Source organism: Mobula birostris, chromosome 10, assembly GCF_030028105.1.
Source record: "Mobula birostris isolate sMobBir1 chromosome 10, sMobBir1.hap1, whole genome shotgun sequence".
NCBI lineage: Eukaryota > Metazoa > Chordata > Chondrichthyes > Myliobatiformes > Myliobatidae > Mobula > Mobula birostris.
The window spans coordinates 134,700,844-134,713,415 of record NC_092379.1 but is presented as its reverse complement, the minus strand read 5'-3'; the positions used below and the strand labels follow the sequence as shown (position 1 = coordinate 134,713,415).

Sequence of the window (12,572 nt, the reverse complement as noted above, 5' to 3'; positions counted from 1 at the left end):
GGTGAAATGCTGGCAGATAGTTACTAGGGCATCTGTAACATTCACTGCAGTGCTTACATACCTGGGGTGTAGCATCCATTTCTGGTCACCACACTGTAATAATTATGTGCCTAAACAGGAGAGAGTACAACTGAGATTCACCAGGATATTGCCTGGATTTTAAGACTTTAGTTTTAGGGAAAGATAGGTTGGACTTGTTTTCCTTGGAATAGAGGAGACTGAAGGGTGTCCTGATAGAATTATATAAGATTATGAGGCTTGGCCAAAAAACCATAAGACATAGGAGCAGAATTAGGCCATTTGGCCCGTCGAGTCCGCTCTGTCATTTTATCATGGCTGATCAATTCCCCGTCAGTCCCAATTTCCTGCTTTCTCTGGGTCCCTTCGTGCCCAACTAATCAAGAACCGATCAACCTCTGCCTTAAATATATCCAATGACTTGGCCTCCACAGCTGCTTGTGGCAAAGAATTCCACAGACTCCCCACTCTCTGGCTGAAGAAGTTCCTCCTCATCTCTATCCTAAATGGACGTCCCTCTATTCTGCGGCTGTGTTGTCTGGTCCTAGACAACCCCAACAGAGGAAATATCCTCTCCATATGCACTGCTTCAAGGCCTTGGACGGGATAGAGAGTCAAAGCAAATCAGAGTGTTATCCAAAACAGGAGGGCATATGTTTAAGGTGACATCAGGAGATTTGAAGGGTAAGATTTTACCATGTGTACAAGCACAGCAATTAACAGGCATTTAGACAGACGCTTGTATAGGCAGAGCATAGAGAGATATGGTTCTAATATGGGAAAATAGGAGATGTAGACGGCAAAAGCATCAGAAGGGACATGTTGGGCCAAAAGGCCCATTTTAAGACTCTATAACTCAAACATCTCTAACTTGTTGGCAACTGTGTGAGAAGCTGGCACAGATATATTGTTTTTCACGGCAACATCGGTCCCACTTTGGCTTAGATTATCTAATCTATAGAATACTTTATGCTTGAAATAAGGTCCCTCTTTCTTGACTTCAGAGTAAACAATCCCAAACGTTTTAAACTCAACTCTTCAAGACCCAGTGGTATTGCCTTTAAGTTTCTGAAAGCCCTTGCTGCAGAAAAGCACATTAAACTGCCAGTTCATTTGTGTCTCCACCAAACCCTCCTGGGAATATATTCTACCCTGTGACTACACATAGGAAGACCTTGTTATTACTCTTTAGTGCTGCCGTGAGCATAGTTATTGGTTTCAGAGAGTTATCTGCTAAATTCATCATAATGTTCACTCACACTATGTTTGCAACCTATAGAAATTTTACACTCACCGGCCACTTAGATGACTGGTTAGGTCATCTTCTCAATTTTCTGCTGAATAGGAATGTGGAGGTTCATTTCCTGAATACCCTCAGTGGCCACTCTATTAGGTATACCTGCTCGTTAATGCAAATATCTAATCAGTCAATCATGTGGCATCAACTCAATGCATAAAAGCATGCTGATATGATCAAGTTGTTGGTCAGTTGTTGTTCAGACCAAACATCAGAATGTGGAAGAAATGTGATCTAAGTGACTTTTACTGTGGAATGATTATTAATACCAACTGGGTGGTTGAGTACCTTAAAACTACTGGTCTCCTAGGATTTTCACACACAGGAGACTCAAGAGCAGGAGTTTTCACTCTGGGGTCCACGGACCCCTTGTGTAATGGTAGTGGTCCATGGCATGGAAAGAATTAGGAACCCCTGCTCTAGAATTTACGGAGAATAATTTAAAAAAAAAATCTGGTGAGCCATAGTACTATGGATTAATACGCCTTGTTAATGACAGAGGTCAGAGGAGAATGGGCAGACTGGTTCAAGACAACAGGAAGGCAACAGTAACTCAAATAACCATGTTTTGCAAAAATGGTGTGCAGAAGAGCATCCCAGAAAGCATGACACGTCAAAGCTTGTAGCGCATGGGTTACAGCAGCAGAATGCCACAAACATACACACGGTGGCTTCTTTATTATGTACAGGAGGTACTGAATAAAGAGGCCACTGAGCGTACATCCCTTCTGTTTATTTCACTTCGCTAGGTCTTGCAAGAATGTGAAACAAGTGCCATTTAGCATGCATTTGACTTTGTTAAATGAGTCAATGAGCACTGGAGAAGCAGGAGGAAGAGTGGGAAGGGGAAGAAGTACAAACTGAAAGTAAGTGGTTAGGTGGGGAACAGGGGAGTAGGCAAACTGAGAAGCTGGGAGGGCAAAGGTGAAAGAGGTAAAGGGTTGAAGAATAAGGAATCTAACAGGAGAGGACAGTGGGCCATGTTTATCTGTTACTCTTCTACTTCCCTTTAGGGCTCTTCTAGCAATTCACAAGGGTTTCCCTTGTTTCACACAGCTCCTTAAATATTACATCGAGTAAACTTGCATCCTCACCAATGCCATTGTCACCCTTAAGTCTGTCTATTCCAATTCTCTCTTTTCCTGAGCTCTCATCTTCTACCCTGTGTGAGTTTAAGCTCTGTATGTTATCCTAAAACGTACTGCGCTGCATTTGTTTCATTTGGTTTATTTGCTGCTCCTGATCATTTGATATCATACAATCCACCAGCATTTTCTGCTCCCCTGAGTCGATGATCCTCCAAGGAATCACAACACTGCTGTAGGGTCTGGAGGCTTGCATGCCTCAATGACCCAGAGAGCTGTGTTGACAGGAGTCAGGCCTTTATGCTTTAATTCTTGGTCAGGTCACCCATGCCAAACATGTCAAAAGGTAGGGGCCAGACTAAGCGTGGTCCACCAGTCCTCCAGGTACGGAGGTTTTAGCTCAGGGTGAACAACATGGACTATTCAAAACTAAGTTATTATGGAAACAGCAATGAAGAATTCTGTATCTGTGTGCAACGGTATTCTTTAGTCTCCACCCAGAATTTGCATGACTGACAGTAGTGCCAACCAATAGGAAGAAACTGGCATGATGAAGGAATTCCCTGAAAAAGGACTTTCATTGCTGCCCTAAATGTCAGTGGCGTAATGGGCATTTAGTTGATTGATTGATGAGTAGATGATTAACATTCTTTGTATTGGTTTTATATTCATCCTAATCCACAGTCTTACAATTAGGACATCCTCTATGGAAACCATTGAGGATTGCGATGACTTACTGCGTTGGACTCTGGTCCATTGATCGTCCTGCACTTTGCAGTGCTGTGGAGCACTGAGGCTTACTTAGGACAGACACTCAGACACCACCTGCACACTGGTCATTAATGCAAATATCTCAATCAGCCAACCATGTGACAGCAACTCAATGCATAAAAGCATGCAGACATGGTCAACAGGTTCAGACCAAACATCAAAATAGGGAAGAAATGTGATCTAAGTGACTTTGACGATGGAATGATTGTTGATGCCTGATGTGGTGGTTTGAATATCTCAGAAACCACTGACGTCCTGGGATTTTTACACACAACAGTCTCCAGAGTTTCCAGAGAATGGAGTAAAACACAAAATTCATCCAGTGAGTGGGAGTTCTGTGGGTGAAAATACTTGCTAATGAGAGAGGCCAGAGGAGAAAGGCCAGGGTTCAAACTGACAGGAAGGAAACAATAACTCAAATAACCACGCATTACAAAAGTGGTGTGCAGAAGTACATTTCTGGATGTACAACACTTCAAACCTTGAAGTAGATGGGCTACAGCAACAGAAGATCATGAACATACACTCAGTGGCCACTTTATTAGGTACAGGCCGCTAAGTGTATGTAGAGAGTTTGGGGAGACCCTCCACTCCTCATGTCTTCACTTGCCCTCATGACAGCTTTATCTGCAGATGTATTGTGGCTGAAATCAGGAGACAATCTTCAAGCGCTGGCACTCTCCCTGAGAATTGGCAGGGTAAAGGTATAACTGAGGGGAAATGCACATTTTAGACATAGTACTGTTTATAATGATTTCCTGGCTAACTTCTGGATTTGTTTTACAGGGTAGTAGTGTTATAGAAACTTAGAAAATCTACAGCACAATACAGGCCCTTCAGCCCACAAAGCTGTGCCTAACATGTCCTTACCTTAGAAATTACCCAGGGTTACCCATAGTCCTCTATTTTTCTGAGCTCCATGTACCTGTACAGGAGTATCTTAAAAGACCCTATCGTATCGGCCTCCACCACCGTCGCCGGCAGCCCATTCTATACACTCACCACTCTCTGCATAAAAAACTTACCCCTGATATCTCCTCTGTACCTACTTCCAAGCACCTCAAAACTGTGCCCTCTCGTGTTAGCCATTTCAGCCCTAAGAAAAAGTCTCTGATTATCCATACAATCAATGCCTCTCATCATCTTGTACACCTCTATCAGGTCACCTCTCATCCTCTGTCACTCCAAGTAGAAAAGGCCAAGTTCACTCAACCTATTCTTATAAGGCATGCTCCCCAATCCAGACAACATCCTTGTAAATCTCCACTTCACCCTTTCCACATCCTTCCTGCAGTGAGGTGACCAGAAATGAGCACAGTACTCCAAGTTATGTTATGTTCCACGTTGCTTAGCATATCAAAGTAGGTTGCAACCCAATTTCTAACAAATGATTAATTGTGTGGGCAAAACAGTCTGGGACAGAACATTTTAGGAACAACATCTTTCCCTCCAAGATACAATCCAGATGAAAGGTCTTGATCTGAAATATTGATAGTCTATTCCCTCCAAAGAGACTGCCTGGCCCATTGAGTTTCTCCAATGCTTTTTATGTGTTTCCAAATTCCAGTATGTACTATCATTTATGTCTCCAATCTAATTCCAAGTCGGGAATTTCTATGCTCTATCTCTATAGCCTTTATTTAAATATTTTACGGTCAACAAAGTGTTTGCTCAGAATGTACAAAATACAGGAACTCAGCCATCCTGAACAGTTCATGAACACCACCTTGCTATACTATTTTTTGCATTTTTATTTATTTGTTGTAATCTAAAGCAATTTATATGTCACAAAAAAAATCAAATTTCGTAACATATGCAAGTGATAATAAATCTGATTCTGAAAACTTTGATTCTGACTGTCTGCATTTAGTCTCATACAGTACAGTGCAAAGGTCCTAGCTGCATATATATAAGTAGGGTGCATAAGTTTTTGCACAGCACTGTCGTAATTTTATGTGTTGACCTGTACTGCTGCTGCTGCAAAAAAGAACAAATTTCATGACAAATGTGAGTGATGATAAACCTGATTCTGATATGGGTCTCTGTTATGGACTGAGAGTGGAAAGGAAGTAGGGAGAGGGGAATCATAGTTGGGAAAAGCGGAAGGGAGAGGGGAGGGAGCAGGAAGCACCAGAGCAACATTCTGTAATAATCAATAACCCAAATATTTAGAATCAAATGACATTACCTGGTGTCTCAGGGTTGTGTATGACTGCATGTACATCACCCCAGCTCCTGGTATTCTGCTGCCACCTATTCCTCATTCCACTTATGGTATTCCACCCTCACCATTCCCAACATACTTTGATCCCACCAGATTCACAAACTCGCTCTCCACACAAACTGTGTGTGTGTGTGTGAGAGAGACTGTGTGTGTGTGTCTGTCTGTCTGTCTGTGTCTGTGTAAGACTTTTTCATTGTACTGTAGGTCTCCACATAGATTCTACCAGCAAACCATGGTTTTATTTCCCAAAGGCAATCATCTCACCTGACACGTGTTAGGTTGGAGCAGTCACTTGGACAATGATCCCATTCATTAGAATGGAGGGAAATGAATGATTGGAAGTATTGTAAGGATGAGATGATTTGCATTTCATGGAATTAATTATTAATATGTGATTAATTGTCTTTTAAAGCTATTTATAACATTTATAGATACAATTTTAAAAACATGTTAAAGTAATTTTTGATTTGATTTTTGTTGACTGTTTTTGAATACCAGAGAACATCCAATATGCTCTAAGAACTCGACAGACGGTAAAGCTTGAAGTTTGGGCTTTGCTGGGTCTTGGGTTTCTTCCCTATCAAATGTGGGGGTTCTGTCACTTATCATATCATCATTATTTTGTGTTCCCTTTGCCATCAAGTTGACGTCAGTATGTGCAGAAAAATGTTCCCTCGATAGCAAGTCATTAATTGCCTGGTAAATTATTCTCTCATGTAGAAACTTAAGGGTGCTTTGCAGGTAATTATGGTGAGGAGTACAGCTAAAATGCAAAGCTAAATAGATTTGAAAATATTTTATCCAGGGTTACATATCTTCGACAAATATCAAACTTCTTGGCTCAGTTTGGTGAACAGCCTTGTTTAACTGTAAAACTAAAATATAACTGCACTTTTCTTATTAAAATTCCACACATATAAAAGGCTAATAGCCTAATTTACTGTAGTGATCAGTTGTTCCTCACATTTAGTATCTTCATTCTTCTTGTTATAATCATTTCTGTCTTTCGTAACAATGACTAAAATTCCTAATAATTTGAGATACACGCTTGAATCTATTTGGCCCTCTGTTAATTATTTGAGAGCATGTCTTGATAGTAAGGAATGCCATCCATATTCATTTTTTTAGGAAACCTCCTAAGTATTTCATATTTTTCTCTAATGCAAACCATAATGTTCCACGGAGAAAAGTTTAATTTCGTGAAAATCAAAAAAAAAAATTCTCGAGGTGCTGGAAAGGTGGAAACACTCAGCAGGGTATACAGCATGTATGGAGAAGTAAAGAGCTAACATTTCATGTCTTGGTTGAAAGGACTTGAAACTGAAACGTTAACTGTTCCTCTTAGCAATGATGCTCCCTGTTCCTGCTGATGTTTCTACTTTGATTTTAATTTTATGTTGTGTTTAATATTGGTTGCGTTTCATTTCACTCAATTAACATTCTGACTGCACTGAGTATGATTACAACCTATGGAACACTTGTTCTTTATTTGGAGCAGACTGTGTGAAATTTTGGCACTCTTTTGATGGGCTGATTGCCTCCTTCTAAACCATAATGACTCTTGTACTTTTTCTATAAAAGACATCAGGGTTATCAGTAGAACATAAGATGCATAACTAACTAGAATTCCAGGTCACTCAGAGCAATATTCCAAGGAATCAGCTTGCATTATACATTTCTGAAAAATTCAAAGGACCAAATGAAGAATTTAATAACTATTATTAGACCATTTATTATTTATATTATACTCTGGAGATATTTTTATTTCTTAAATGGATAGATAGAAAAACCTCAACATGAATAAGTAATCAAGTTCTTAAAGTATTAAGAAGAACACGTGATCTTGCTTATTATGGTGAATGAATTGAGTTTGCATCTGATTGCAAGAAAACAGTTGCTTTCAAAGTTCAAAGTAAATTTATATCTCCATAGACAACCCTGAGAGTCATTCTCTTGTGGGTGTGCTCAATAAATACATAATAGAATAATAACCATAATAGAAGCAATGAAAGATGGCACCAACTTGGGTTTTCAACCAGTGTGCAAAAGGCAACAAACTATGCAAATACAAAAGGAAAGAAATAATAATAATAATAAAATAAACAATAAATATCGAGAACATGAGATGAAGAGTTGCTGAAAATGACTCCATAGGTGGTGGAAACATTTCAATGATGAAGCAAGTGAAGAAGTAATCACATTTGGTTCATCATAATTATTTTAATTAAGAAATAAGATAATTGAAAGTCCTCTTGTGTGAAATGCCTGGAATTTTCTCATTGCCTCGCACTCAATCATCCTTGAAGTTTCAAGAGTTTGGAACCTGATATTCAAAAGTTAAGCTCTTTGGAATTAGTGTCCTTGGTGATGAAACATTCTGCAAAGCTACAACTATGTGCCTTTTTATCCATTCGCCTTTCAGCTATATTTCCTCTTGTGAAGTGATTCATGAACAGACACAGGGTTACAGGCACAACTCATCTAACCTAGGTTGATCTCCTCCTGTTCCAACATGAAGTCTGACAGCCTAGAACATGTCTATATCTAACATGTATCCTATATAGTCGATGGTGGCAGCAAGTCTTGAGTCTTGAGTCCTGATGTAGGGTCTTGGCCTGAAATGTCAACGGTTTATTCCTCTTTATAAATGAAGCCTGCCCTGCTGAGTTTCTCCAGCATTTTCGTGTATAAGTCTTGATAATTTCCATTCTAACTGAGGTGGGCTGACTCCTTTGGCTGACTCTTCATCACTACCCTGTTTATAATGGAGTGCCAAGTGCCAACTCTGCTGGTGCCATTCTGATCCTTTAACCATCTGAGTTCTTGGAGTTGCAAGCTAGAGTTGGCAATAAGTACTGATCTGAGGTTTGAAGGCATAATAAGTACCTTCAATTATATTCACAATTTTGCGAGGTTATGCACTGGGACATGGAATTTGTCCAAATTGCTCTTTTTCAGCTAGTATCAACATAATGGGCTGAATAGTCACATTCAAAGTTCAAAGTAAATTTATTATCAAAGTACATTTATGTCATCATATGATTCAAGTACATATATCTCATCATAAGATTCATGTTCTCGTGGACATACTCAGAAATCCAAGAAACATAACAGAATCAATGTAAGACCATACCCAACAGAACAGAAAAAAACAACCAGTGTTAAAAAAAGATGACAAACTCTGCAAATACAATAAATAAATGAATGAACAATCAATATTGAGAGTATGGAATGAACAGTCCTTCAAAGTGAGTCCATAGGTTGTGGGAACATTTCAGTGATGGGGCGAGTGAAGTTATCCCTACAGGTTCAAGAGCCTGATGGCTGAGGGGTAATAACTGCTCTTAAACCCTGTGATGTGGGACCTGAGGCTCCTGTACCTCCTTCCTGATAGCAGCAAGGAGAAGAACGCATGCCCTGGGTGGTGGGAGTCCCTGATATTGGATGCTGCTTTTCTGTGACAGCACTCAGTGTAGACATACTTAATGGTGGGGAGGGCTTTACCTGTGATGAACTGGGCCATATCCAATACTTTCTTAGGCTTTACCATTCAAGGGCATTGGTGTTTCCATACCAGGCCATTATACAATCAGTCAATATACTCTCCGCCCCACATCTATAGAAGTTTGACAAAGTTGTAGCTGTCAAGCTGAAACTTTGCAAACTTTTAAGGAAGTAGAGGATCTGTGTGCTTTCTTCGTAATTGCACTTATGTGCTATGTTGAGGACAGACCCTCTGAAATGATAATACCAAGGAATTTAAAGTTTCTGGCCCTCTCCACCTCTGTTCTTCTATTGGACCTCCTGAAGTTAATAATCAGCTCCTTTGCTCATTCATTCCTTTGAATAAAATTTCATAATTAATTAGAGTAACATACACAAATGCAAGAGGAACTCAGCAGGTCAAGCAGCCTCTATGGAAAGGAATAAAGAGCATAAAGGATAATTAAATAAAGAAGGTTGTTTGCTATTGTTTTATATTTAAAGATGGGTATATATCATTTAATATTCATTTTTCTCTATTGATAACTGCTCAATATACGATGAAGAACTTCATAAACAAGTCTGTTTCAAAATTGTGTGTATGATACTCCCTTCATGCAACATTATGATTACAGCGTTTATCACACACTAAATATATGTTCATTGCTGGTACTGTGCATGCAAACACTCAGATAACATCTGGAACAGTGAGCCCTTGATAAACTGCCCATTGCTTTGGCACACATCACCCCACTAAGTATGGCCATGGCTTTAGACTTAATTGGAATCTGTTGTAATATTTTTGGATTGTTATTTTAGGTTCACGGGAATGAACCCAGGATTGAATGGGTTGAGGAGCATTTGATGACTCTGGGCATTTTCTCACTGGAGTTTAGAAGAATGTGGGGGGATCTTATTGAAACCTATCAAATACTGAAAAGCCTAGATGGAGTGGAAATGGAGAGGACGCTTCCTATAGTGGAAAACCAGAGGAAATAGACTCAGAATACAAGAATGTTCCTTTAGAAGAGAGATGAAGTAGAATTTCTTCCACCGGAGGGTGGTGAATCTGTGATTAATTACCACAAGTTGCTCTGGAGGCCAAGTCATTGGGTACATTTAAAACAGAGGTTGATAGGTTCCTGATTAGTGAGGGGTTTAAAGGTCATGGAGAGAATGAGTTTGAGAGGGATAATAAATCATCTGTGATAGAATTGCAGAGCAGACTCGATGGGCTGAATTGCCTAATTCTGCTCGTATGTTTTATGGTCTTTTGGTCCTATTTAGGATTAATATTCATCACTGTTGTTGTTTTAATATTTTAATTCTGTGGGGTGATTTTAGAAAAATAAAGTTTCTCCCTTGTTGCAGAAACTCGACGTACTGTATGAAGGTGACGATGTCCTTGATGGTGGCAGAAAACGACTCAGGACTTTGCTACAACAGTATGATCAGAAATTTGGAGAAAGCTGAAATTACTAAAAGCAAAGAGATCTTCTGCCCAGACATTGAAGACTTCATCACAACTGATCAAGATATTGATATTGTCTGGTACAAGGTAAAAACAAACACTTTGATTGAATTAATCAAATAAATTGCTATAACATAACTGTAATGGGACTTTTTCCTGATGTTGCACTCCATTCAATAAAATGATGTAACCTGTATATTATGAGGGGATCTCATTGAAATCTATCAAATAGATAGATAGATAGATATACTTTATTGATCCTGAGGGAAATTGAGCTAAAATATTGAAAGGCTTGGACAGAGTGGACGGTGATAGTATGTTTCCTAATGTGCGGAAAGTCTAGGACTAGGGAGAAGATCTCAGAATAGAAGGACATCCCTTTAGAAAAGTGATGAAGAATGATTTCTTTAGGCAGAGAGTGCTGAATCTGTGGAATTCATTACCATGGACAGCTGTGGAGGTCAAGTCATTTGATATATTGTGGCAAGCATTCGGTCCATGAGGCCAGATGAGAAAGCTCTTTGAACTCAACAACTGTTTTTACTGTGAGAAGTACAAAAACAGACCAGATGCAATGGCCCAGGGAGAGAACCCACTCGGTCACATACAGACGGTGAAGGTGATGATCACACACCCTGGTTACAGTCAGGGTGACCCACAAACACACCTGTGAATAACTGTAATAACAAGCTAAAATGTAACTATAAATGAACTTGAACATCCTAGCATAATCCCACAACAGTATTTTAACACAAGATGAATAAGTAGCGTTGGCCAGTACGAACGCTGGGTGGGGCTGTCGACCATACTTCCCCACCCTCCCGGAGCACAACATTGCCCCCATCTGAGAGGTCAGTTGTCCCCGGTAACTCCAGAATCCACAACAAAGTCCAAAAGTCCTGGTGATGGTCAACGTTGCCTCATGGGGTGCTCGGGGATTTCTGGAGGCACTGTTTGGTGAGGTAAGAGGCAGGGCACCTGAAGTGTCACTTCCTTCCTTCAGTCTCACTGAGTCCAATATGGTGCCAGCTTGTCCCAGTGCAGCACGACTGCCATCCACTGCTCAGGCAATTATCCCAATATACCACATCAGAGATGCAGTTGAGCACCTCTCCCACCCCTCCCAGTGGCTTTCCAGTTTGGAAAACAGTCCCTTCTTCCATGTGGGGCAGCGACTCATACTGGGGCCCCCACCAGGTACCCCTGCCCCCCCTAGGGTGTGTAAGCACCACAGCTGTGCACGAGCAGCTCCACACCCTGCCTGTCCCCAGGCCAATAGAAGCGTTCGCACAGATGGCCCAACGTCTTTGCGACCCCGAAATGGCCAGCACCACCACCCACCCCCAGCCTTTGCACCGACGGCAGCACTGTGGTGCAGAGCCCCTCAGAGAACCACCAGCTGCAGGAGATGTCTGTCACCACCGGAAAACTGCCGCTGCCAGAACAACAACTCGTCGTGCACCTCCAGCATTCCCCATTGAGAGTATAGGGCTTTGGTTTCTGGATCCAGGACGGAGACCTCCGCCCACTCCGGCCGTTGTCCCACACTCAGCCAGCCGCTCACCTGGGCCAGCATGAGATCACTCACCTGCTCACTGCTCAGGTTCTTGCCAATGGCGGGAAGGTCTACCTCTCCACCAGCTGCTACCTGAACTCCGCCTCCACCGCTTGCCCTTGGTTCCACTGTGTTGCGTTTGGCTGCTGCCGGGGTGCGCTGCACTGCAGTGGGCTGCGGTGAGACCGGTAGTGGTTGTTGCTGTACCTGCCGGCTCTGCTTTCTGGAGCTGCCCTGCCGGAGGACCACAGGTTCAGCGCTAAGGTAGAGTGTTGCCCCCGACACGTCCACATGGGCCCCCCCGCTGCCCCCTGCAGCTCATCAGCTCCAGCCCATGGATGCAGGACTCCAGATGTCAGCTAGCCGTACCTCGTGCTCCACTCTGTTTCTCCCCACTGTGACACGCAGCCTCTCCTTCCCTCGCATCGCTGCACAATCACCGGTGACCACAGCCAGCTGGATTGCCGTCGTTGACCACCCAAGCGGGATGTCTGGTCCGTGTTGTGGGGGACACCCGGACGGATGATGGTGATAGTTGACCCCACGTTCACTAATGCACGACATTTGACGCCCTCCACCACGCTGTCCATGTTTAAGCCTTGCTCTTCACCCAAACAGCCCACCCAGAGATCAACTATGGAGAGATTCTGCTGGAGGTCTCAGGCAGC

At 41.8% G+C, this 12,572-nt stretch overlaps 1 protein-coding gene across 1 annotated transcript in view; it reads left to right on the top strand.

Annotated features, from left to right (window-relative positions):
- Positions 1–12,572, top strand: part of il1rapl2 (interleukin 1 receptor accessory protein-like 2) — a 676,009-nt gene that overhangs the window by 38,082 nt on the left and 625,355 nt on the right. The window contains exon 2 of the mRNA XM_072269776.1: positions 10,250–10,436. Coding sequence (XP_072125877.1) covers positions 10,250–10,436 — 187 coding nt within the window. The remainder of the gene's footprint in view (positions 1–10,249; positions 10,437–12,572) is intronic.